Source organism: Rutilus rutilus, assembly GCF_951802725.1.
Source record: "Rutilus rutilus genome assembly, chromosome: 21".
Classification (NCBI taxonomy): domain Eukaryota; kingdom Metazoa; phylum Chordata; class Actinopteri; order Cypriniformes; family Leuciscidae; genus Rutilus; species Rutilus rutilus.
In genome coordinates, this window is record NC_140226.1 from 4,372,660 (window position 1) to 4,399,164 (window position 26,505).

General features: G+C 39.8%; 1 protein-coding gene across 1 annotated transcript in view; it reads right to left on the reverse strand.

Moving 5' to 3' along the window:
• aqr (aquarius intron-binding spliceosomal factor) overlaps window positions 1-13,820 on the reverse strand; it is a 74,869-nt gene extending 61,049 nt beyond the window's left edge. Inside the window, exons 1-9 of the mRNA XM_084392912.1 lie at window positions 13,450-13,820; window positions 13,301-13,357; window positions 13,072-13,112; window positions 12,396-12,431; window positions 12,196-12,316; window positions 10,083-10,223; window positions 7,104-7,172; window positions 2,391-2,491; window positions 2,235-2,311 (exon numbers count right to left, since the gene is read on the reverse strand). Of these exons, the coding sequence (XP_084249038.1) occupies window positions 2,235-2,311; window positions 2,391-2,491; window positions 7,104-7,172; window positions 10,083-10,223; window positions 12,196-12,316; window positions 12,396-12,431; window positions 13,072-13,112; window positions 13,301-13,357; window positions 13,450-13,542 (736 nt within the window). The 5' untranslated portion in view covers window positions 13,543-13,820. The remainder of the gene's footprint in view (window positions 1-2,234; window positions 2,312-2,390; window positions 2,492-7,103; window positions 7,173-10,082; window positions 10,224-12,195; window positions 12,317-12,395; window positions 12,432-13,071; window positions 13,113-13,300; window positions 13,358-13,449) is intronic.
• Window positions 13,821-26,505: the final 12,685 nt, after the last annotated feature.

Genomic DNA, 26,505 nt, shown 5'->3' on the forward strand with positions numbered 1-26,505 from the left:
TTTTTTTTACGTTTTTTGGCTTTTAGTATGAATATGTTAGCCTTACTGTTATCTATAAACTAGTGTGCTCCGAAACAATGACAAATTCGCATTTAGAAGACCAAACCCAACGCTGAAAATGAAAATCAGATTGACGTCAATCCGACTTTCATTTCCAACCAAAATCATCCCCCGACTGACTCAAGGACCTTGACACAAATATAGAGGAGTAAAAAGTACGATATTGGTCTTTCAAATGTAGTGAAGTTAAAGTAAACAGTTTCCAGAAAAAAATAGTACTCAAGTAAAGTACAGATACTCAAAAAGTGTACTTAAGTACAGTACTTTGTTTCTGTCCACCTCTACACTTACTGGCCTGAAGCATTTTAGGTTTACTTGATTATCCATAGATCATTTTTTATAAAAAATCATGTGCAGATGTGAATCTCAAATATGATCATCAGGCTTTCGAGGAAGGTTTATTTGTTCATCTCTCAATCAACATTGTATTGCATGCATTGTGTTTTAAAACTACAGAGCTTAGATCATCAAACTAAGCATTTAAATATCATCTTACTAAGACATTATTGGCAGATACAGAGTGAAGACTGATATTTACATCATTTTATGTAAGTATCTGTTATACAGTTATAAAGATCTCATTGATTTACATTACAAGCATCAGAATGTCATCTTTTTTGACCATATAAATATCAGCATCTGCACCAAATTGCTTATTTTTGCTCAGTTCGGGGGCTCTGAATAAAACTGAGGTGTTTTTTTCCCTTTTCAAGTATGAGCTTCATATTCTCACTGTTCGATATGAGCCATAAAATCCTGATTTCAGAACAAAAACACAAAAATGTAAACTTTTTATATTCTGTCTAAAGGTTTGATAAACCATTCAATTACTTGAGTATTGTTTTGTCAGGCTTTACAGTATGAAAATAGTGAAGTTATTGTAAATTGTAACAATATTTCACAATATTAGTGTTTCAATGTTTTTTTTTATCAAATAAATGCAGCCTTGGTGAGCAAGAAAACTTCTTCAAAACATGTTTTAAAATCTTACCAACCCAACACGAGTGTACATTAGTGTAGGCAGAGGTGTAAAGTCCAGGTTCAGAAAGTAAAAGTCCTCCTCAGTACTTTGCTCCAATCACCTGATTTGCTAATTAGCACAGTTCTTCCGCCAGGAGAGAGAACTAATTAGTGAAATCAGCTGGCTGAGTTCATGGGTGGAATAAAGATATGGCAGAACTTTTCCTTTCTGACCCCTGGACTTTACACCTCTGAGTGTCGGTATAAAAGGTATTCAATAGGGCTGGGACGATACACCTATCTCCCGATTCAACACTATCACGATACTTGGATGCCGATACGATATGTATTGTGATTTTTTTAAAGATTGTGATTCTACAAGTATTGCGATTCGATATTGCAATTTTTTTTAAACACTAGACCATCTGGGAAAAGTTAAATCATACACTTATACAGACCGTACATGATGTATAAGATGAGTCATATTTACAAAAATAGATCATCACATCTTTCTGAGTTTTATTTCAGATTCTAAATTCTACATTCTCTTGAATAAATGATTCAATAACAAATACATTTTTTAACTGTCACTTGTCGCCACCTAGTGGTCAAACAATGTAATCGATAAATGCGTTATTTTAAGCACCAAGTTTCTATCAAAAGCTGATTTACTCTATTTTGATCGCTATCGTAGACATCAGTGTTTATATTTTACCTTTAAACTTTTATCCAAGTACTTCTATGATCATTTTAACTATTGCATCACAGAAATGATGATACCATGAGGTTGAAAAGACTGTTTGTGAAGCTGTTTCATAACAACTCTCTCCGGGTCAGCGGCAGCGCCAACACAGCTTTGAAGTTTGCGATATGATTTTGTCCAAGTTTAATAGACAGACGAATTGAAAGATCGCGTGGGTGTTTGAATGGAGATCACAGTCTTTTAAAGATTAATTGTGCAGCTCTACAGTCTCAACTCTCTCTCAGTATATGAGTTCAGTCTCACGTCTCTTCCACACGTCCACTTGGGATATTTACGTCACTCAACACTCATAGATAACGACACATTTCATCCTCTGTTGGAACCAAAATGGCTAACTTCTGTCAACCTCATCCACAAGCAAGGACAAGAATAAAGCAACTGAATTTGAATTAATTTCGATTCTGGAATAAAAAAATCGACTTTAGAATCGTAAAAATATGAAAAGCTTTACCTGACGCAGGGATGGACATGAGAACCAGCAGGAACTTCTTTATGAGCGCAGCGAGGAAGGTGCGCTCCTTCTTGGCTCTGTGGAAACACAGTTCATGAGACACACGGGACGTTGTTTTGACGTGTTTCAGGTCTGTGGGGTGTGAGGGGGTCTTACTGCTCCATATCCTGAGGGTCCATCTTCTCATAGTTCTTTTTAATGAGGTTCCAGAATTTCTGCAGTTTTGGGACTTTCTTCAATTCCTGCTGCAGTCGCATCTAAATAATGACAGAACCTGGGGTCAGTTACCAACATCTGAAACAGTGGACACAACAGACTGGAGTCTTGTCAATGCATGACAGTTTATATGTGACATGGAGGTTTATTAAAAAATTCTAACTTCTTTTTATAGATCACTATTATTTTTTACATTTTAATAAAGCATTAAATGTATTAATGTTTTATAAATTAAATTAATTAGACATCCTTTTTGATCATTAAAATTCAATTAGTAAAATGTAAATGGAAAATACACAATTTGGGGAAAAATCGCTTGTAATCCCAACTGCTGAGAGACACACGTGCACATAGAGCATGATGTAGAGATAAGAGATCATGTGCCTTAAGCCGGATACGATGTTCGGAAAGGAAATGGCTAATTCTACGGAGGCCCTGACACCGTGTCCTAACTACACGTGACGCGACACGACGCGACGCGCGATAAAAGGTTATTTTCCATGTTAATTAGAGAGTTTGTCTAGCCTGGGTGCCAGCCCGAACCCCGCCCACAACATTTTTTGGTCGGGAAGTTCGGTCTGGACTCGCTCCGTTGAGGAGCTATTATGCCCGAACAAAAATTGTTCGGACCAATCAAATTGTCAGGGCGGGCTTTATACGATGATGGACAGATGACCAACGGTAACGTAATCATCCACGTCACCAAAGAGCGCTTGATTTGAATTAGTTTACAACAAAGACGACTGCTGCTGGAGAATTGAGATTTCACGAGCTCACATTTACAAATAAGTCAGATAGAATAAATGCGTATATAAGAGTTCACACAAATAAGTCGATAGAATAAATGCGTATATGACGTGCTGTCCGAGGAGAGGGCTGTGGGCTCGGTAGCCATACTCCCCCGTATTCCTGGTTGTGAGAGAACAAGACAAGAGTGAGGATTCGGGGTGGTGGAGGGATGCTGAAAAACTGTCAAGGAGTGTTAGGTAAGTTGACAGAGTGATTAAGCTTCCTCATGCTGATATAGGGTAACGTTAGACATGGTATTGTTTGATGACAAGTTGATATTGGATTGATTATTTGTACGTGCTCCTCCCGAACTTTGTTTATGAAACATCATGTGTAGATTCCGCCATCGCGTCTGTTATAGAAGATATCGGCAGCGCATTCATTTTAAAAGAGGAACAGAGAGCCGCGACATTTTTTTTATTTTTATTTTTATTTATTTTTTTATTAAATGCTTGTAGAAGCCGCGACATTTTGTTGGTTGAAAATATGAATGAAGAACATGCGTCATTTACTCCGTTGCTCTGATTGGTTGTAGGTCTATCCAATTGAGTGCAGAGGGTTTTTCCTGGTTCGGTTGAGACACACCCCATAATCAAATCTCTATGGAGCAGTCTCAGACTCACATTCTGACTAGAATCTGAGTATGACGACGTCAGGCTAGAGTTTGTCCTAACCACCAGTTTGTCCTAACAACAAACACAAAGTGTGGCTATGATAATCTCAGGTGCTGTTTATGTGCTTTATTTAATGTTAAAAGCGTGTAATGTGACTGAATATCATTTAGTGCTCCAGCTTTGTAGCTGTAAAAGCAACAATGGATAATTCACCTCAGATCTTGAAATTAAACAAATGGAAACAAGAACGTTCAAACTGTGAACAAACAAGTGGATTATTTGACAAAGATTGTTTTAGTAACTCAGTAGCCGATGTGTTTTTAATAATGTTTAAATGGTGTAATATTTGTAGTATATGTAGAAATATGTAGTAGGGGTGTAACGATATTCGAACCGAACCGAAAAACAGCGAATCGCGATAACCGAACACGCCCGCCCCGCCCCCTGCTGTCCCGGCTCATTGGACCTCATGTCTTATGTGTACACAACGAATACAGCGTTGCCTAACCACCATTAACCACATTTAATCGCAATAAGCTCAGTGTTTTGTTACATTCGATAATAAGCAAGATGTAATCTTTCAAATTCTGTCTATTTGATCACGAAATTCAAACATTAAATGTCGTTTTGGCGCTCTTTGATGTGGCGGGACAGATCACCGTAGGCTAGCTGCTACTAGGCTCCTCATTTCAAGCGGCAGCGCGGAGCGCGAGTAAACGCGATTCTCTTCCTCAGTTACAGAATAAACATGAATGGACACCTGAAGGTATGTTGAAAGATACAGTATACTTACTGAAAGGCATCATAACTCGTGTAATCGCTCAGTCAGTGTTTCAACAGCGGAAATACGTCAATAAAACGCTTAGTTTTTCACATAGCTTTATTTACCTCAGGCAAGTCATTTAGTGTCCACAGCTTGTTGGTTTGCTAAGGAAATGAACTCTTTCACTAAATAAATGCACTATATTAGCCTATATATTATATTTTACTTAACCTGTTAATGACATCTTGATTATTTAATGTAACGTTAGGCTATGTTTAAAATATCTGTCATGAAAATGACAGCAACTGTGTAAATGATTATATTTCAATAATATATTAGAGTAAAAATGTTAATGTAAAAACTGCCTTATGTGCAGTTTACATGTTTTCATACAATTTGTTTCTTGAGTGTTGATTATTATTATTATTATTATATCTAAAAATAAATAGCAACTGAATTTAGGCTAAAAGTCTAGGCTCTGTTGTTAAGCTTTAATGTTATAGTAGTAATGTGCAAGTAAGGGCTCCTATATAGTTTACAGCATTAGCAGATCATTTTTTTTATCCTTGCGAAACGTTTACTTGTAACTGAATTAATTTAAAGACAAGGACACAATTTGTTAATTAAAGCACTGTTTAAAAAAAAAAAAGCAATTTTAGTTTTCTAAACCCCCCACTCCACCTAAATGAACCGAACCGAACCGAACCAAGACGTCAAAACCGTGGGACGTACCGAACCGTCAGTTTTGTGTATCGTTACACCCCTATTATGTAGCTACTTCAAGATTACTCTCTGGTGATGTGCACTCGCAGCGAGACTCCGCCCACAAGCTATTCTGATTGGCTGACTCCGCCCACACGCTGTTCTGATCGGCTGTGGGTTTTGATTGATTTTGACGCATCTTGCGTGTCGCATCTAGTGTGGACAGACAAATTATTTGTCAGTGGAATCTTATCGCATCGCGTCTGATTAGGACACGGTGTAAAGGGACACGGTGATGGGGAAACGCATTTCAATCCTTTTGAGTTCTCTCGCAATGATACTGGACCTAATTTTCGGGCATCAGGGAGAAGCTATCAATATACAGGGTATTGAAATTGCTTCTGAATGTGCGCTTTTCACTTTCACTTTCCAATTCACGATCACGGCTTCCCAGTGTATAGGGAGCGGCGGTACTGACCACACATTTTACAAGATAAGACTTTTGTCAATGATGCTCAGGATTCTGAAAACCATTCTGAAAACAAATATGCAACTGTAAGGGTTTCAAATTGATTGTCATGTCAATATTTATTACATTCCCAAAATGTCAAATACTTGCGTCTTGAAATATAAGAAAAGTGCAAGTGTAAACATCTTACACACACACTATCTGAAGGGTGATCCTCGCTCCGATGCAGTAACTCTCTCGATGAATGCTCGATCAACATCAGCATCGTGCAAACAAACAAGCGGATTTCGCCTCAGACGCGCGTCGATTTCGCTTCAAACTTTTGCTTTTTACGCACGTCAATTTTTCTCTGGTCGCGCGAATGAATTCAAAATATTCAAGCGTCCAAATAGATGCGGTAGACGCGAATTTGACGCGCTATTCGCGTTTGGTGTGAACGCACAGTAACGTGGTGCTTTTTTAAATGTTTGATTGCGTTTGTTGTGTTGTACGACGCGAGGGAGCTTTAAAGGACTCTGAATTACAGCTTTGCAAACATTGCATTTTGCTGTCTTGCTCTGCGGTGTTTCCAGTGTGAAGTATTTCCACACAGCGGACGTTGTTGGCTAGCCGCAAACTGCGGAAAGGATTTCCTGAGTGGGGGCGTGTCTCATAACTCTGTGTCTCATTGAGCCGCGCCTCCGTTCAGGAAATCCATTCCACAGTTTGCAGCCAGCTAGCAGACTCGCCGGCGGGAATCACTTTTGGACTTTGGAGTCATTTCAGCAGACGTTAAAGCGAGCGCAGACATGACTCATGGATATCGGATATCTCAGCAGGTTGGATTGGGAAAATCCGATACGTGAATTACGCTGGTATCGGGTCCCGATACCGATACTGGATCGGATCGGCCCCATCCCTACTCCTTACCATCATCTTCACATGATCAGAGACATTTGATGTACTGTAATAACCTAACCATGTCCATTTAGGGACTCCATTGAATGCGTTATTCTTTTTCTGTGCCTTTCCGAATTCGAACTAAAGGTCCATGCACACCGAGTCCGAAATTCTCGTCTGAAATTTTTGCACGTTAAAAAATAAATACGACCTCACGTTGTGTCAATCACGACTTTCGTCTGTCATAAAAAAATCTGTTTTTCGCATCCGTAGCAAGAATTTTTGCGAGGCATTTTGACAATTCAGAGCCACCGAAAGATGAATACGAAAAAACGCATACAAAAATGTCGGCGTCTGACCTTTAGGCTTCGGGCACATCCCTAGTAGAGAGAGATCATATGGAGCATGAAACGTGTGTGTGATGCAGTAGTACTCACCGGCAGCAGACACATCCACATGGGCAGAGAGACCAGCTTCTGCACCTGCTCACGGATCAAGTCCACTTCCTGCAGTGAACAACATCACAAATAAACACAGGGTTCCCACACCTCGGTTAACCTCAAATTCAAGGACCTTTCAAGGACCCTTTCCAGGTCCAATACCCTCAGATTCAAGGACCTAACCCTCTGGTCCCCTTCATTTAGGGGTCACACTTGGCTCCGTCACGGTCTGAAGCCTTGAAATGTAACTTCTTTTTTTTCCAGGAAAACCAATGTAATATTTTTGTTCAATAATATTTTTGTATTATTATTTTGAATTTTGAAGGGATTTTATGATACTATGCAATATTTATAAAAAATGTATGAGCTATTTTTTTTCTATTAGAACTAATATAAATTATTTTTATTTTATTTTTATATATATAAATGCAATTTCACACATTTAAATAGAGTGGAGGCCTTTAAAATAAATAAAAAAATTAAGTGAGAAAAGTGCCATCTGGAGGTGTTACCATTTTTTTAACCTGTGTGATGTCCTGTAACCCACTGTATAGCTCCCTATATAAAGGCTAGGACGGCTTGAGGGGAGTAAATCATGGGCTAACTTTCATTTTAAAGTGACCTACTCCTTTAACGTAACGCGTAAATGCGCGTAACTAACGTAAATCAAGCAAGCTAGTGTGCATAGGCCACGAAGTGTAGGCGAAATAACACATTAGCGGACCGGAGGGAATAATATGGAATTTTTTCCAGAAACCTTATTACACAAAATAAATTCAAGGACTTGTTTCTATTATTTCCAGGGCCTTGATTTTTATTTTATTTTTCAGATTCACAAAGATTTCAAGGACCCGTGGGAAGCCTGTAAACAGTCAATAATCAATAATAAAAGTTCTGTTTTACTGGGATGAAGCCAAACCTCATTTCACATCAGCTAAAATCCTGTTTCTCAGTTTCAGTGTTGCCATATTTACTGCCTTTGCTCGGCAGTGTGACTCCAAGATTACAGTCCCTGCGCTCCTGCCACGTACTCGTGCTACTTCACACATATCAGCCAACAGACTCATACCTGCCAACCTTGAAATTATTTTTTGCGTACCGACGGGGGGGGGGGGGGGGTGGGGGGGTCTTACTACTACGACGACGACGACGACGGGGGGGTTGTGGACGACGACTACTCACATGCATTATATTGCATTGCATAAAATGTGTGCAATGCAATATAATGCAGTATAAAATATAAAATATAAAACCCCTATAAAACTGTAAAAAGAAAATTTACAATTAAGATAGGCTACTTAATTTATTATTCCAATATCCAAATATGATACTAAATACCACAGGGAAAAGGGCTTCTATTTGTGACGTGCTGTCTTTGCCTTTGAACATTGCGCATTTTAAACAGGGCACGCATTAGCTGAATAAATGTTACCCAATACAAACATATTTATAGAAAACAGTTGACAATGATTAGACAGGAGTCCAATAATAGCATAACGAATCACTTATTCTAAAAAGAATCAAGTATACCGGTAAGTTAGACGAATCCGACATAAGGGCTGTTAACAGTAAAACGTTCGTCATTTAACGAATTTTAAAAACAAGGATGGATAATACAAAATGCTTTCTGGCATTTTGACAAAATAAAACAAAAAAAACAAAACTAAAACAAGCAAGAACAAAATTTAAACTTTAATAGCCAGTCAAATTTAATTTTACAATTATCTTCTCTTCTTTGTGCGCGCGTCCGTGTTTGTGAGAGAGAGCTCGCGCAGCACTGATACAACGCGGTAGTAGCCTACTTTTTAATCTGTAACGAACGCGCTAGTTTTCATACAAAATAAATATGTAACATAATTAGGTAGGCTACTTTAGTTATTATTAACACAATAACGTAACACATGAAGGCTACGTTTCTTAGCACTGAGAATTAATTAATAAACGCCTGTTTCTCCAGACTCGCGCTTATCCGTAATCTACAAATCACATCACTTTCATAATCACTAAGCCATAGCGATTTCAAGTTTATTAAGATTTATCGTTCAGCATTTCTTGAGCATTTTATTATTTGCATGGCTGAATGATGTCTTCCTCTTTTCTGAGTGACCATGAAGAACGGAGTATTTTAAGATAATGCGATCCGTGTGATCATCGAATCCATAGGATTACGTTAACTCAGTACAATATTTCAACTTTCCATATCGAGCCCAGCCCAGGCCGTTTACCTTCAGGAGTCAGATGTACAGTGACTACTGTACTGTCCTCGCTTATGAAATCAGCCAGACTGCGGGCCGCGGGAGTGGAAGGCGGATCGAGCGGGATTCTTTATTGGTGTCGATTTTCAGTCTCTTTTTAATGATAGGCCTTACGCATCTGTCAATCATCCCCGCTTGCTATTTGGGGAATGAATCCAGCGCTATGATTGGTCGAACTCTTCTTCTTTTGCTGTAGCTTGATTTGAGGACTGCGCATGCAGAGGCGTCACCAGGTTTTTGCGTAGTTTAGACTAACAAATCGTACCAGCGTACTTTGAAGTCAAAATGCGTATCCGCTACGCAAAATGCGTACAGGTTGGCAGGTCTGCAGACTGAAAATAGAGTGTGTGAAACTTTTACTATAGGTGCCGTTTTCTGCGCTGACACCTCTCACAGCATCTGTACATCATCACACACATTACAGATGTGCATTTATTCCGGCTCACGACCACCCAAGCCTATAGTCTTACATTATTAGCATGTTAATACGAACACTAGACAATGAAGCCACATCAACAATGCAAATGGGCCATCTGAAGGGACGGGACACCATGCCTTAAATTAGCAGCGAGCCAAAAATAGATGAAAACAGCCTTGAACTGAAGCTGTCGTTTTTCACACGAAGCCCTGAGTTTAGAGAGCGGTTAAACCCAAAGCAACAGTGCCACCAAGTGATGAGAAAAACAAAATGATTTAGTAAGTGAGAAGCATGTGAACGAACCAGACTGTTGAAGCAGTGATCGAGGAAGAGGAGAAGCACCGTCTGCTCCTTCAGTGACAGGCCGAGCTGCTCGCCCGACAGACACGACTCCATCACACACCTGAAGAAGTGAGGGAAGTGTGTGGGCGCGCGCTTGAACACCTGACCAGAGAGAGAAACAACACGTGTGTCACACTTGCATCATATCTGATCAGATGAGCCTGGAAACAAACATCCAGGACATTTACAGTAACATCAGCAGCTGTGGTTGCCAGATCCTCACAATACAAAAAACATTTTAAGTTTTAAAGACTGACCTTAAATGTACTGTAAAACTGCAGATTTCATTAAGAGAAATAATTTGAATATACCACATTGCTAAAATCTTCTTTTTCTTTACCTTTACAGTACACTGACCAGCTTAAACGAAGGAGGTAAAGAGACTCGTGATGAATCAAAAGAGCATGAAAAGCAGCTTCTCCACAAGCTGAAGTCAATACTAATGTCTAGAAGCTGCACACAGTGTCATACACACACACACACTCAATGCCAGAAACATTCATTTAACAACATAAAACCCTACTGTACATAACTGATGACAAACAGTTATTTCAATGAAAAATAACATGAGAATTTACACTCAATTTATAGTTAAAGGTGAACCAAGTAACTTTTTTTACCTTAACTGAACAGCTTCGGAGTCATTGGAATGGTTATATTACTTATTTCGGGTTGAATGGTGGTCGTTTCGCACCCCCCTGGTGCCCGTGAACGGAAAATACGCACTTGCAACTTTGGGGCGGCGGGCCTCCGGCCACCGCGTCAGGAAGTCTCGCGTGATATCAGGTCTCGCGATGTAAACAATTGCTTTACGGCCAAAAGAAATCTGCTAAAATGCCGTCATTATTGCGCTCCCTCACGCTGTCCGAACCCGAATGAAGAAGACGTTTTAAAGAATATCCCATCTGCTTTGATGTCGTTGATCTGCTAGCCTCTGGTGTCTGAGAATCACCAACGAGCTTTTACAACAGTGTTGTCAAATATCTATTCCGAAGCTGTGGGGGGAGCTCTAGAGAGAAACCTGCGAGCAAAAAGCGAGAATACAGCGAAGAAATCCCGAAGTTACTGAATGCAGCTTTAAGTAAGATCTTTGTTTCCTTTTCACTTACACAAACTGTACATTTAAAGGGATATTTCACCGCTGGAAAGATGAATGTGTATTTAAATTTATGGTCATTTATGTAGTAGAAATGTGAAATTATTTTAGAAGTTGGAGCCTTCTAGACTGAGAAAAGCCAGAAAATGTATTTTTGGCTCATGTGGATGAAAGACAACAACTCCCAGAATGCACTTGCTTCGCTGCCCTACGAGGCCCCGGTTACAGAGGGCAGTATCGGGAGAAATGATACTGCTAGGCTACTAGTGACTCGAAACTGAAAAGACGGCGTTTTATGGTGAGATCCCCCTATGGGCGGGTTGAGGACATGCGGGACGAGCTCCTCCTACTGGCTGGAGTCTCTCGCCTCTGGACACAAAAGCCTCTGATAAATGATTTTTGCGTCATCTGAGTTTTTTTTCCAGACACACAATACAGAAATCTCTGGTCTCAGGGGGACATGAGGGAGGGAAGCACGGCCACTCCAAAATACTACCGGGTTTACTGATACAAAGCTTAATGCTAATCGGTGAAGTCTCCCTTTAACAGTATTTTGTCCCATAATGTCCCATTTCATCCGTTACAGCTTTTCACCATAATGAACGTACAGTTAGCGTTTTTACAGTCTTTTACTGTTAAAATCACAAATATTTTTAGCAGTGTTTAAGGCTGGGTATTTATTACAAATTTCACGATTCGATTTCAATTCACAACGATCTATAATCACACTGTTCCTCAAACCTTAACCTGTACTAACCTTACCCGTATCCACTTCAAGAGCAGCACGAGTGTTCAGCCAGGCAACATCAACACAAAAACTACATTGTGCCAAACTAGTTGTTTTCTTTTTTACACAAGTACATAATGGTTAAAAGACCCAAGTGTGACCAAAGTATCTTGTTAAATGTCGTTCGTCTACAGAAGTGCCATTTATTTGACTTTTCATCAGAGTGTTTAAAGTCAGAGTTGAAGACAAACCTCCCAGGCGGGAACGTTTTCCCGAAACTTCTCGTTGACGATGCAGCAGATGGACATCAGGTAGCTGTTGGTGGAGACTTCAGGTGTGTAGTTCACCCACAGGTAACTCTCCAGATACTGGCTGAAGAACAGACAAGCACATCAGACAACTGTGTGTAACACACACACACACACACTCACTGCTGACAGAAAACACCAACCTGAACTCCAACAACATAATCTTTCTGACGGCAAATCTGAAAAGAGAAGACCAAAGTCAATACACACACACACACACAAGTTGTCAAATTGATCATGTATAGCGCTTTATATAGAACATAAATAACTGAATACAATGGAAGCTTGTTTACACAACGTATTAAAAAATAAATAAAAGGTAATAATGGTGACTATTTTTCTTAGAATTTTGAGTTTTTATCTTGCAATTAAGAATTTTAAGATGAAAAAAAGTCAGAATTGAAAGATAAAAAGTCACAATTCGTTATTTTGTGTTCAATGGAATACACACACATTACAAAAACAGCTGGTATTTCTGTAGTTAAAGTTAAACACAGGCCTGGTTTCACAGACAGAACTTAGATTAAGTCAGGATTAGGTCTTAGTTCAATTAGCTTTTATAAACGTGCCTTAGAAAAAAACATTACTGGTGTGATTCTTGAGAAAAAGCAATGGCACTTAAGATTTGTCAGCGCAAGTTGCTTACGGTTAAAACAGCTCAAACGTGCATTTCAGTCTGAGACTAGGTTTAAATCTTGTCTGTGAAACTGGGGGTTAGCATAATAATAACAACAACAATAATAGTAATAATAATAGCATATCATTTGTGAATTTTGTACGAGTGCACTTTACATTCCAACTGAACATGGATATTCTTACTTTGATTTAAGAATCTCATTCTGATAAATGTCTTCAATGACCTGAAAATAGAAGATATTCATAAGTCACATCCTCACATCCTCATCCTCAGACTTTAGGTTTGTTGATAACTCACTGACACTGATTTAAAATATGTTAGTATAAAGTAGTTATATATAGTATTCAAATGTATATACTATATTGTGTAAACTCCTACAGACTGAAGCTAAAGAGGAGAATTAAACCTTACCTGAGAATCAAATGGTAATTTATTCTTGACATGAGGCGCCCAGTATTTGTTTGAAAGCTTGAGAGAACAAAAACACAACACGGCAAATTTAAGCAGATGTACACAAATAACCCGACTGTGTTTGACTTCATAAAGTAATCATAACTCACCTGAGTGACATATTCAGCGTTAATCTGAGCCACTGAAGGCGCGGAGGTCTTTATCAGTCTCGAGTCCTTCTGCATGTTTCGATCACTGATCATTAATAATGATGAGAAATCGAATCAAATAATCATCTGTCTTCCTGATTAGTTCAGGCTAACGTACTGTATATCAGTGTAACGGCTGAAAGGTTCGTTCACTTCTTTCAGCATTCACTGCTGAAAACCTAAGAGATAAAATATACGCTGGAATGTGAACTTAACCAATACTGATAATCAGTGCAAACTTTGTTTATAACAGAGACGTCATGAATACGTTACTAGCTTTAGCCGTATGCTAACATGTGAAAGTATGAAAGTCGCGGCTAATGACAACTTCCGCTTTTGGAGTTTCCTTCCAAAATAAAAGTCTTATTATACCAGCGGTTCTCAGCTGTGTGTGTGTGTGTGTGTGTGTGTGTGTGTGTGTGTGTGTGTGTGTGTGTGTGTGTGTGTGTGTGTGTGTGTGTGTGTGTGTGTATATATATATATATATATACACACACACACACAACCGTTTTCATTATTTTCCTGTTGATCACTGTAAAGCTGCTTTAAAACAATCTGTATAAAGTGCTAAATAAATAAAGGTGACTTGACATGAACAAAAAAATGTCAACTTCTAAAGCATTTTGTGAATGACCGCCTAAATAAATGTGGGTCACTGTAATGTTTCACGCACCATTGCGTATTTACTTTAAAATGAAGTAGCGTATGGTAGTCAGCAGTGTTGAGGGTAACTCATTTCAAGTAACTTGAGTTATGTATCAGATTACTTTTTCAAGTAACTAGTAAAGCATTACTTTATACAACAAAATATCTTTATAGTTACTTTTTCAAAGAAAGAGACGCAAGTTACTTTGTTTTCCCATGTATTGACTGACAGCTGACCACGTTGAGTGCAGAGGCGTCGTGTGTAAACATGATGGTTATTGTAGTTCTAGACTAAATGTGAGCGTGCATTTACTCATTTCACTTGCACAAATGTAATATTCCTCAAAATGAATAAAATCAATGAAATGCAGAATCAGAATATGCAAACCTCCAACAACTAAATATGTTAAATAAAACATACATTTTTATGCATTTAATCTCACTTAATGCTTCTGACCTTCAATGATTCCGTTAAACCATTAGCAAAAATGACCATAGATTTGTTTGTTTTTATTGGTAAAGTAAGTGTTGAACTCTCTTCTCCTGCATCTATTCTTGCTGAAAGGTTTGTCTGAGCCTCTGCTGTACAGGAGTGAATCTGCATTTCATTCAGCATGAGGATTATTATTTCACGTTTGGTGTGAAAGAGTCTTTACCTTTACCTAAAAACATTATGCGTTTCTTGTCATGTCCGACTCAGGAGAATGACTCCCAAGGACGCGAGTCCAGTAATTCTGCAAATGGAACAGCAGCGTTCTTGATATAGCGTCACTCAGCTCGCTCTGCTACTCCGGTTATCTATGTATGTACATTTTAGGCAACAATAAAACGAAATATGTTATAAAACACCACTCTGCCTCTTTTCGTTGACTTTTTGGGACTTTAGCTTATTCACCGTATCCCCCAGAGTTAGATAAGTCCATACACACCCTTCTCATCTCCGTGCGTGCCGTAACTCTGTCTGACGCACCCACCGCTAGCTTAGCTTAGCACAAAGACTGGAGGTAAATGGCTCCAGCTAGCATACTGCTCCCAATAAGTGACAAAATAACGCCAACATTTTCCTATTTACATGTTGTGATTTGTATAGTCACAGCGTGTACAAATAATAAGGTCACATGAGACACAGCCATCTTCTAACCGTTTACATACTGGGAACTATATTCTCAGAAGGCGAAGCACTGCTACTTGGGTGGAGTGATTTACTCCAACTCTGAGCAAACTCTCTGCTCCTCACCACAGGGCTTCTCAGGCGCTGTGAGCTGCGAGAATATTGAAGCCTTTCATTTAAAAAGCAGTGCAGCTGCACAGCCAGCACAATGCAGAGCTGTCTAGCGTGCTGATTGGCTGGGCTGCGGGAACTGCACGAACCTATGGTGAAGCGGTGAGGTCCAAAAGCGCCACAATGGCCGTGGCTGCTGACTATATAAGCTGCCCATTTCGCCATAGGAATCAGGTTAAATCGACTGAAGCGACAGACCTGAAGTGCAGTTTAATAGCACGGCTGGCTATGCAATACACGTTCACTACTCTCAGGGAACCGAGGTTACGTTAGTAACCGAGTACGTTTTCGTTTCGAGAATGTTCACTTCGTGTTGCGTAACTATACGCAGTGGGAATCCATTTTAAAAGACGGCGAAGGGATATCTAGAGGTTTGGACCCTTCAGGGGCCAAGGCCTCTTAGATAGAAAGCACTCGTGCCTCTAGTTTATAACTTCCAAGTTATAAAATCTTACAAAAGTGGACGGCGAAGACCAGCCGGCCACCGCACAAATGTCTTCAATTGGTCCAAGCCCATGAAGAGGCCATGCCCCTTGTGGAATGAGCCCTGACGCCTATGGGACATTGCAGGCCCATTGAGGCGTAGGCTAAAGAGATAGCGTCCACTATCCAGCTCGATAATCTCTGTTTCGTGACCGGAAGACCTTTGGTCCGGCTGCCGAAGCATACAAAGAACTGTTGTTGTACAAGTTGTATCTGCACTACTACATGCGTAATTTCACCTGTCTGCTGATCGGGAGGATTCCAGAATTATTATTATTATTTTACTAAAATGAATTACAATAATATTTTTTCCCGGAGTTCGGCTGAATGGATTCTAAAACGGTAAAACTCAACTGTTTAACTCTGGGGGAGTTGTAAAATGAGCTTATTTCCGAAAAAAGTGGAGTATCCCTTTAAAAGAGCATCTCTAAATTACGCACCATTTATCACTTGCAATGCCATCGTGTAACCACTAGATGGCTGTATAGCCCTATATGTAAACAAATCAAGATGCTGTGTATTCCCTGGTTGCTGGGTTTTTATTCAGACATAATTAGTCACTTTTTGTCAAAGTTGAGGTTATGTTGATTTAGTATCAGTTTTTCAGTTCTTCATTACAGTCGAATCTGGACACAGAGATAAGCATATTGTTATTCATACTAGCTACATAATATAGCTTGATCAGTCACACGAAAGTAATCACTAATCAGAATCAATATTGACAGTGCGACCAAGACAATATTTCAAAATATATAATTGAGTGTTAAATACCATGAAATCATGTTTCATGTCACATGATGTGGAAAAACACCGCACCAGAATGGTATTATTACATAAAGAATGGGTATTAAATGTTTTGATTGTAAAGTTTAACATCAGCTCGGTGGTGTAACAGATTATATAATATATACAATTTCAATCCAATAATGTTAACACCAGCTAGAAAATTCAGTATTCAGTAAGTCAGTCAGCCTTAATCAGCCTAATGGTGCTGTAATAAATAGCTTATTAAGCAATCATGATTTTTTTTTTTATTTAACATGTGTGTGCATTAAAACTACCATTTCGCCAACGAGAACGTTTCTGAGCCAAATGAAGATTGAAGAATAAGACGTGTTCTGGTGACTGGCGTGTTTGTTGAACCAATCAGATAAGAGTATATTGAGAGTCATCGAGAAGCTCATTTGATTGGCTAAATGAAGAAGGTGAAAAGAGCAACCAGAGAATGTCCGTAGACGGGCTCTGACGCAACTGTACAAATCGGGTTATTTCGGGAACTTTTTTTGCCCCATGCACACAACAAGCATTTAGACATTTGCAACAGTTAATTTTTTTACACAAAGTTTGATTTTACGCAATTAATCTGTTTTGCAGTTCCTGACTCTGTTGCTTTCGGTTGCAAATCGCTGTTCACAGGCTTGCAGTGCTTTTGGCCAAAAGTGTAAGCGCGGAAAAATGGAAGTCAGAAGAATACAGATCCTATTTATTTTGCGTTAGCATGAAGCTGCAGTTTCACAATACATGAATTACACTTACGAATAACAGTAAAATGCTGCAAATATTTTTTCTTACACTTGAAAGGTGATTTACACCTTTAAAAATCTTCTCTTGCGCATGCAAATTTAATTTACGCTTGCAATCTTATGTACAGTTTCACAAAACTTACCCTGCGCATGCAATTCTTTATGACATCACTTTACCTTCATAGAACTCTCTGCTAAGTGAACTTGCATTTTACACGTACCTTTAAGCAGAATACACAATCCTCCCAGCTACCCTCCTTGTGTCTAAAATATGTTCCTTAAACACGTGTCCATGCAATCTATAGTCTAACTCGTGCATTTTAAACTTCATAAGATAATACAACTGATTATGAATATTAATAAAGAATAATAATACAGATACATAATATTAAATAATGAAATTTTATTCAAAGATGACATTTTAGTCTTCAGATGCAGACACAAAATGGTGACGTCTCGTCTTTGACCCATACAGATTGTTCACATATACAGATTGGTCATAAACAAGGCACTATATTTAAAAATGACTTTGTCTTGACTTTTAAAACGAAGCAAATGTGTCTGTGATGACTTGATGACTTCTTTCCAGTCTTCAGTCTCTCATGTTCTTGCTCAGACGTGGACAGTGTAATGATTCCTGTCTTGTGTTTCCCCCGTCTTGTGTGGACTTTAGTTATTTCCTGTTCTGTCATGTTTTGTAGTCCTTTGTAGTTTTTCTAGTTTATTAGTATCCCCAGGTGTTTCTAATAGCCACACCCCCTTGTTATCTTGTTTAGCTTGTTGGTCCCTGTGTATTTATAGCCCTTGTGTTTCACTTGTTACTTTGTCAGTTGTTGTACATGTATGGGTGCTTCAAGTTCAGTCCTTCTTGTGGTTTTGTTTCTTTGTCCTTTGTGTTCTTTATTATTTGTACTACGTGTTTCTTCATTAAAACCCTGCTAATAGATCCTCGCTTCCGCATGCTTTCTCCGGCACACAACAGAACAACTGACCAACATTATGGATCTAGCAGGTAGTAACCGGTATCCACTGAGCAGACTTTGTTCAATTTATCAACATGATCACAACATTGAGAATTACGTGGAAGAGTTCCTTTTTTACAGTCACCTCGTTCCTGGTGACGATGCGATGCTTAAGGACTGTTTCTGGAGTGGACTGGAACTGGACATTAGCCTGAATCTACCGGAGGAAGACCCCAACTGGACCCTGGCACAGTATCTTGATTTTGTCCTGCTGTTTTGTGGATCTTCCTTCACTGTAGGAGAGGTGGAGAAGGAGGTCGTCACTTCTGCCGATCCAGAGACTGAGCTTCACGTCACTTCTGCCGATCCAGAGACTGAGCTTCACGTCACTTCTGCCGATCCAGAGACTGAGCTTCACGTCACTTCTGCCGATCCAGAGACTGAGCTTCACGTCACTTCTGCCGATCCAGAGACTGAGCTTCACGTCACTTCTGCCGATCCAGAGACTGAGCTTCACGTCACTTCTGCCGATCCAGAGACTGAGCTTCACGTCACGTCAGCCGATCCAGAGACTGAGTTTCACGTCACGTCCGCCCGTCAAGAGTCTCGTCCCGCCGAGACTGAATCTGTTCCTGAGCCTGAATCTGATCCTGATTCTGTGCCTGAATCTGTTCCTCTTTCTGCGCCTGTGTCTTTGGACAAGATGGCCGACTCCACGCCTGTGTCTTTGGACAAGATGGCCGACTCCACGCCTGTGTCTTTGGACAAGATGGCCGACTCCACGCCTGTGTCTTTGGACAAGATGGCCGACTCCACGCCTGTGTCTTTGGACAAGATGGCCGACTCCACGCCTGTGTCTGAGGGGTCCATGGCCGACTCCACGCCTGTGTCTGAGGGGTCCACCCTGGTCGCCTGCACAGCCTGCTCCACCCTGGTCGCCTGCACAGCCTGCTCCACCCTGGTCGCCTGCACAGCCTGCTCCACCCTGGTCGCCTGCACAGCCTGCTCCACCCTGGTCGCCTGCACAGCCTGCTCCACCCTGGTCGCCTGCACAGCCTGCTCCACCCTGGTCGCCTGCACAGCCTGCTCCACCCTGGTCGCCTGCACAGCCTGCTCCACCCTGGTCGCCTGCACAGCCTGCTCCACCCTGGTCGCCTGCACAGCCTGCTCCACCCTGGTCGCCTGCACAGCCTGCTCCACCCTGGTCGCCTGCACAGCCTGCTCCACCCTGGTCGCCTGCACAGCCTGCTCCACCCTGGTCGCCTGCACAGCCTGCTCCACCCTGGTCGCCTGCACAGCCTGCTCCACCCTGGTCGCCTGCACAGCCTGCTCCACCCTGGTCGCCTGCACAGCCTGCTCCACCCTGGCCTCTCGTCCTGTCGCAGTCTCCAGGCCCTCTTCCGTTCCATGGGCCTGGCCCTCCATCCCGCCCCCGGATCCGCCTCCGACCCACCACCCTCCTGGACTATTGTTTTCTGAGGAGTGTCTGGAATCCACTCCTTAAGTGGGGGGCTATGTAATGATTCCTGTCTTGTGTTTCCCCCGTCTTGTGTGGACTTTAGTTATTTCCTGTTCTGTCATGTTTTGTAGTCCTTTGTAGTTTTTCTAGTTTATTAGTATCCCCAGGTGTTTCTAATAGCCACACCCCCTTGTTATCTTGTTTAGCTTGTTGGTCCCTGTGTATTTATAGCCCTTGTGTTTCACTTGTTACTTTGTCAGTTGTTGTACATGTATGGGTGCTTCAAGTTCAGTCCTTCTCGTGGTTTTGTTTCTTTGTCCTTGGTGTTCTTTATTATTTGTACTACGTGTTTCTTCATTAAAACCCTGCTAATAGTTCCTCGCTTCCGCATGCTTTCTCCGGCACACAACAGACAGGCTCTGAGTTTCTGTCAGGATGGTGTTGGACTTCAGGCTTCGGGTCAAGTCTCGAGCTCTGAGCTCTCAGCAAGAATGTTATTTCCTATCCAATACAAAGATGATATGAACAATTCAACTCATGAATGATTTTTTTTTTAGAGCTAGAACAGAACTGAATTCTGCTTGGTTCACTGATTCTGTTATTCTCCTGTTTACTACAGTGAAGCCGCTTTAAAACAATCTGTATAGTATCAAGCGCTATATAAATGAAGGTGACTTGACTATATAACAAGAACATTACAATGAACACAAATTTGAAAATCTCCCTACAAATAATCCAGAATTTAAGACAACAGATAATATCCTACTCTGCTGTTACACTTCCTCACACCTGAAACTGATCGAGAGAATCTCCTGAACTTCTCCAATCTACTGTAGACCATCACTAATCCACTGATGTTGTAACATCTGCTCTAACGTCGGGCGTTTAGCTGGATCCCGGGCTAGACACTGGCTAATCAGATCCCTGCATTCTGTGCACATTTTAATAAGGAGAGAGCTGGTTAGTCGTGACCTGGCATTTTTGAAAACAGCATCTAAAACATGATTAATGTACTGTAAAATGTTCCTTATCATTAGTTTAAAAGTGAAGTATGTCGTTTCTGCGACACTAGTGGCAGCGAGTGGAATAAATGACAAAATAAAGCATATTTTCAAAAAACTTTGCACAGGCCCCTTCTTCCCTTCATCGCGTCTTCCCCGACTCAAACATCACAAGCGCAGCTCTTACTGGTTCATGTGAAGGCATGTTTCAGGTCCAACATATTAGTAATATTTTTAGCTGTGTTGCGTTTGTCTTTATGAAAATGTGCCTTTCTGCATCACAATGCTCTGTTCACTTTGACGTGTTCATGACCTGTTTAATCTTTGAAGGCATAAATGCAGTGAATATTGGCTTTCACTTCTGTAACTAAAGCTGCATTTCTTTTCCCATGGCTCTCGCCCCAACTCTCGCTATATATAAAACATCTTACATACTTCACCTTTAACTGTTTCTGTACAAAGCCTTTGCTTTATGTGTGTGTTTATCAGTGTTATCAATATTACTCACTTTTGGATAAGTTGGGTTTCACAAATATAACTTTGGCTCGTTTGATTTCCGTTCTCCGGCAAAAAGGAGAACATCCATTCACCATCTTGTACAGCAACACTCCTAGAGACCAGACGTTTGCTGGGACGGCGTGGAATCGAGGTTCTGTCAAGACTTCAGGTGGGCAGTAATCCGCAACTCCTGTAAGAAAGACATTTGCACATTGTTGAGCTTTTGTTTTTAAAGCATCAAATAATTAGTAAGTCACTACATTCAGGTTTCCACACTCCAAGAATGCTCACCAATGTATATTTTGCTCTCGTAGCCATCGCTACTGAACAGCTGACCGCAGCCAAAGTCTATCAGCTTGAGCTGTACCGGGGATTTCTTCAACAGGAAGTTCTGCGCATGAATGTCATGATGGAAAACACCACGATGGATGCAGTGTTGCACTGCCAGCACAGCCTGTCTCATGATGACCCGTGCTGTTGGTTCAAACACTTGATGATTACGATTGATGAAGTCCAGCAAGCTCTCGCAGGGTTCGGGATACTCCATAACCAGAGTGAAATCTCTAGGATCTTCAAACCACTCGTACAGTCGTATGACGAAGGGGCTTATGGGTTCTCGCCTCATCATCAGCAGCAGCGCTACTTCTGTAACGAGAGGTTCGGGATTCCCAGGCTAGAGAGAAGTAGCAGACCGAAGGTTAGCTGGGTAAAAATCTGAAGAAAACATCATTTTGAAATGTACTTTTCTTTGATCTTTTTAGATCCGTTCAAAAGAGCCTTTTCAGCTCAAAGTTATTTGGTGCCTCTAGGCTTATTTGTTGATCACATTTACACCTAATGCTTCCTACGGGTGTATTAACTACAGTCATCTACACTTAAACAACTCAATACACATTCAGCTTTTGGCCAACTTACAATATTAAGATAACGATCGTTGTGAATCTTGCGCATCCGCTTGATGGCAACCTGCAAAAAAAAAAAAAACACCCCAGTTTCAATAACAGTAACAGTATTCAAGCGCCTGACCTTGCACTAAGGATTAAACCATCTGTACATTGTTTTAAATGTGTTTTGCAAGAGCAAAATGTTTGTACAATTAAGTAAGATTGACCTTTTTGCCATCAAATCTGCGTGTTCCCAGGTACACCTTGCCAAATCCTCCGGATCCAATCATCTTTCCCACGTTGTAGAGAGACTCAAAGGACTCTGAAAAACAAACAGAAAAATATGAGACAATTATTAGCTTGCTAGATCCAGTGCTGGTCGAGAAAATAATATTATAATGGGGGAAATAATATTAATATTCTCTAAAACCAAGCCTCATTTTGAGTGGAAAACAAGAGAATACTGTTCAACATTATTTGTCTTGACGCCGGAGTGATCTGGAGCGGGTGATGATGGTTCAGGATCTGCTGGAGGAACAAAAGCCTCCACAACATCCACAGCACTGCAGGAACAGCAGCAGAAGACACACTTCAACGCCTTCCAGAGCCGGACGAGACAACCAGGCACTTTCCTCTTCCTACGTTCTGGAGCTTTTTCTGAAATGAAGAAAAAACAATTGAAAACAACTATTAGACACATCTCTGACGTCAGATTAAGCAATGATATAATGACATAACTTACATTTTACTGTTAAATTCTTATCTGTAATGTTACAAATCTAAAGTAATGGGAATTTTTCACGCTATCCCCCTGACTTCTGCTTAATGTCTGCATAAATGTCCCAATATCATATTGCACAATATTAATAGTCATTTTATGTAACATACATTTCCAGGCTTCATTTGGCCAGCTCTGGCACATGTGGCTCAGTTCTGGTAATGGCACAGATCATATGGGCCATATCTTAAAATATATTTATATTATATTAAACATTGACTTTTATTAAATGCATAGCAATGTCTTATTTATGACATAACCGACTCTGTAATGCTCAGCACGACAGCCATTTGGACAATTTTGTGTGTATTTGACAATTCAAGAGCAATAAGTGGGGAAATATAATAATTTTCTGGATCGTATGCTGTCTGAGAAGCGGCTTTCTGTGTGTGTCATTAGAGTATTAGTAAAGTATTAGTAGACTGGTAGAGTTAGAATAAGTTGACATGTAGTTGTAAAGTTACTTGTAGTCAGTAGAGTGTCTGTTGGAGGAGCATCACAATAAAGAGTTTGCAGATATTAAGCAGAGAGTCTACTAATGCTCTAATGAGAGTTAGTTGACATGTAGTTGTAAAGTTACTTATAGTCGACAGAATGTTCAAAAGGGACCATCAAAATAAAGTGTTACCAAAAAAATTAAATACAATAAAAATCAGAAAGAAAATTTCAGCGAAATTTTGCTGAGCAACAGTAAATGTGACCGGACATTAACATGTTAAAAACTTGACTCAGTTATGCATGAAATAGCAAAATCTCTCTCTGTAGACTTTACACTGCCCAGCCTTATTTCAGGCTCACCTGTTGAGCTCTTGTTCACTGGAGAAGCCTCCACGGCACCCTGAGCAGTTCGGCCATCTGAAGTCTCTGTTGGCTCGACAGGAACTTGACCCGGCAGCGGAAACCCTTCGAGGCTGTCGGACGTGGAGAAACTCTGTTGGTTTGGGCTCTCCGATCCATCGCCACTCCACCTCCACTCGACGCTGTACGAGCCTCGGCTGCTCAGACTCAACGGCTCTCTACACCTCCTCTCCACATGGACCTCAGAGAGGAACGAACCTGAGGAGGACGTGATGCCCGGAGAAGAAGCTGTGGAAGCAGTTCTCCAGGATCCTGAGGATGGAACATTTCAGACATCAGAAACCGTTTTTGTTTTATATATTTTTTATAATATTAATAATCAATGTCAGTGGTCACATCAAATTGTTACTTTGGTTTCACTTTATTTTAGTCCCTTTAAGATATTCGGTTGTCTATAAGTAACATTGCACTTACATGTCTACTAACTCTCATTAGAGTATTAGTTACTTGTAGTCAGTAGAGTGTCTGTTGCAGGAGCATCACAATAAAGAGTTTGCAGATATTAAGCAGAGAGTCTAACGTTACTAATGCTCTAATGAGAGTTAGTTGACATGTAGTTGTAAAGTTACTTATAGGCTAGTCGACTGAATGTTCAAAAGGGACCATCAAAGTGTTACCGTTACTTTAGTTGGTTCAACTTTCTATTTTCAATGACAAATCAGCCATTGAAAATAGAAATAGAAACTAAGCCATTACTTCTTTATTAAAAGCCTATTCTGACCTCTGCGAGAGTGTTCAGATGAAGTGGACGGACGTCCATCATCAGGGTTCTGCTTCGCCCTCGTCCAAACCTCCTGACCAGCCGTCTCAGAGAAAGCAGCTCTCCTGGATCTGGAGCGGTCTGATGATGGAATATTTCACACATCACATAATTAATAATAATCAATAATCAATGTCTGTGGTCAATTACAACTTTTTACTTCAGTTACTCAAATTCAAAAGTTTATTTCACATGCAAGGAATCAAATAAATGTGATCAAATGGGTTCTTCACATTAATGTAGTCAGTCATTGTACAACATCATACCATAAACCATAACGTTAAATGAAAAATTAAAGCACTCACCTCGTCTTTCACCCATCATTTGAGCCATCGACATCCTCCTGCAAACTTCAATAAAAACAATACAAAATACAACACAAAACAATACAATACAATACAAATCTCCTCAAAAATACTGCCCTAAAAATAAATAATAAAGCAAAAAATGAAATTAACTCCTTCTAAAATAAGAAAAGAACAATCAAAAGTATTCTCGGAAATGATATGCTTTCAAAAATATAACTCTATAACAATATAACTTTAAAAAATATAACTCTGTAAAAAGGATATATCGTCCGATGTCCTTCTAGAATAAAAGTCTTCTTTCAGAAATCCAGAAAACAGCTTCAAAGTCTCAAGATTTGCTCAGAAAATTCTCTGCAAAAAGTCTGTCAATTCGCCTCGTCTCTCATTCAACAGACTGCGATCGGTTCAAGTGTAAATATACATGCAGATTGCAGAGATTCATAACGCGCGTTGTTATAGAAACTAAAATTCAAATCACATGTATACGCATGCACGCGCACATCGAATCTGATTTATTAAATAGTTACACATATTTAATGTTTACGTTTTCTTTAATATGAGATTCTTTGTTTCAGACCAGTTTTATTATTAAAATCCGTGGAAAATGCGCATAAAAGGCACAAGGGAGAATAAATCGGACATCATCAATTAAATTTGCCCGTTTCCGCATAACCATCAAGGCCAATCAGCTTTCAGTATCACTAATGCGTCATCAAACCAGTTAGTAGTGGTGGTGATGAAATCCAAATTATTGTTGAATTCTCTATTAAAATTGATCCATTAATACTATCACTTTCTCTTCTATTCTATATCTATTTATAAAAAATAAAATAAAAAAAATACATGTACTGCGTTAGATTAAACCGGCAAAGGTCATAGCACTTGCATATTGTTGTCCTATTGTTAGTTTAACTGCTTCTATTGTTCTCATTTGTAAGTCGCTCTGGATAAAAGCGTCTGCTAAATGAATAAATGAAAGAGACAATGTTTGAAGAGACAATCATGTGTTTGGGACTGTGTGAATTGCAAAGTGTTTTGGGTTGACTTTTCAAACTTAGTTAAAAGGTCTTCAAACTCCTGTATAAGCCATACACACACACACACACACAGGTTTTTGGTGACTCTCTGATGTTTGTAATTAATTTACTACTTTTTTGCCAAATTTTATATTCATAAATGTACATTTTCAGAGAAAATCCTTCTTTTTTATGTTTAAGAAAGAGTTTGAGGACATCTTAAAACTGTAAGACTGTCATGGTGTAAAACATTTAAGCTGATTTAATATTCTTTGTGGTTTTGTCTTGTAACCATCATTATTGTCTATTATTGTTTGTTACTGTTTTGTCTTGTTTTTGTATTTGTTATTGTTGCATAATAATTAATCTATATTAATAATACAAAAATAAATCCAAATTAATAAAGGATCCCAAAACAAGACCAAACGAAAAAGCCCATTTACGACGTTTATTAAAAATATACATGCAACATTTCAAGAGATACAAATGTTTCACATATAATGCTTTAAAGAATTCCCCTGCATCATAAAACATTAATAACATTTTTAACATCAGGCATT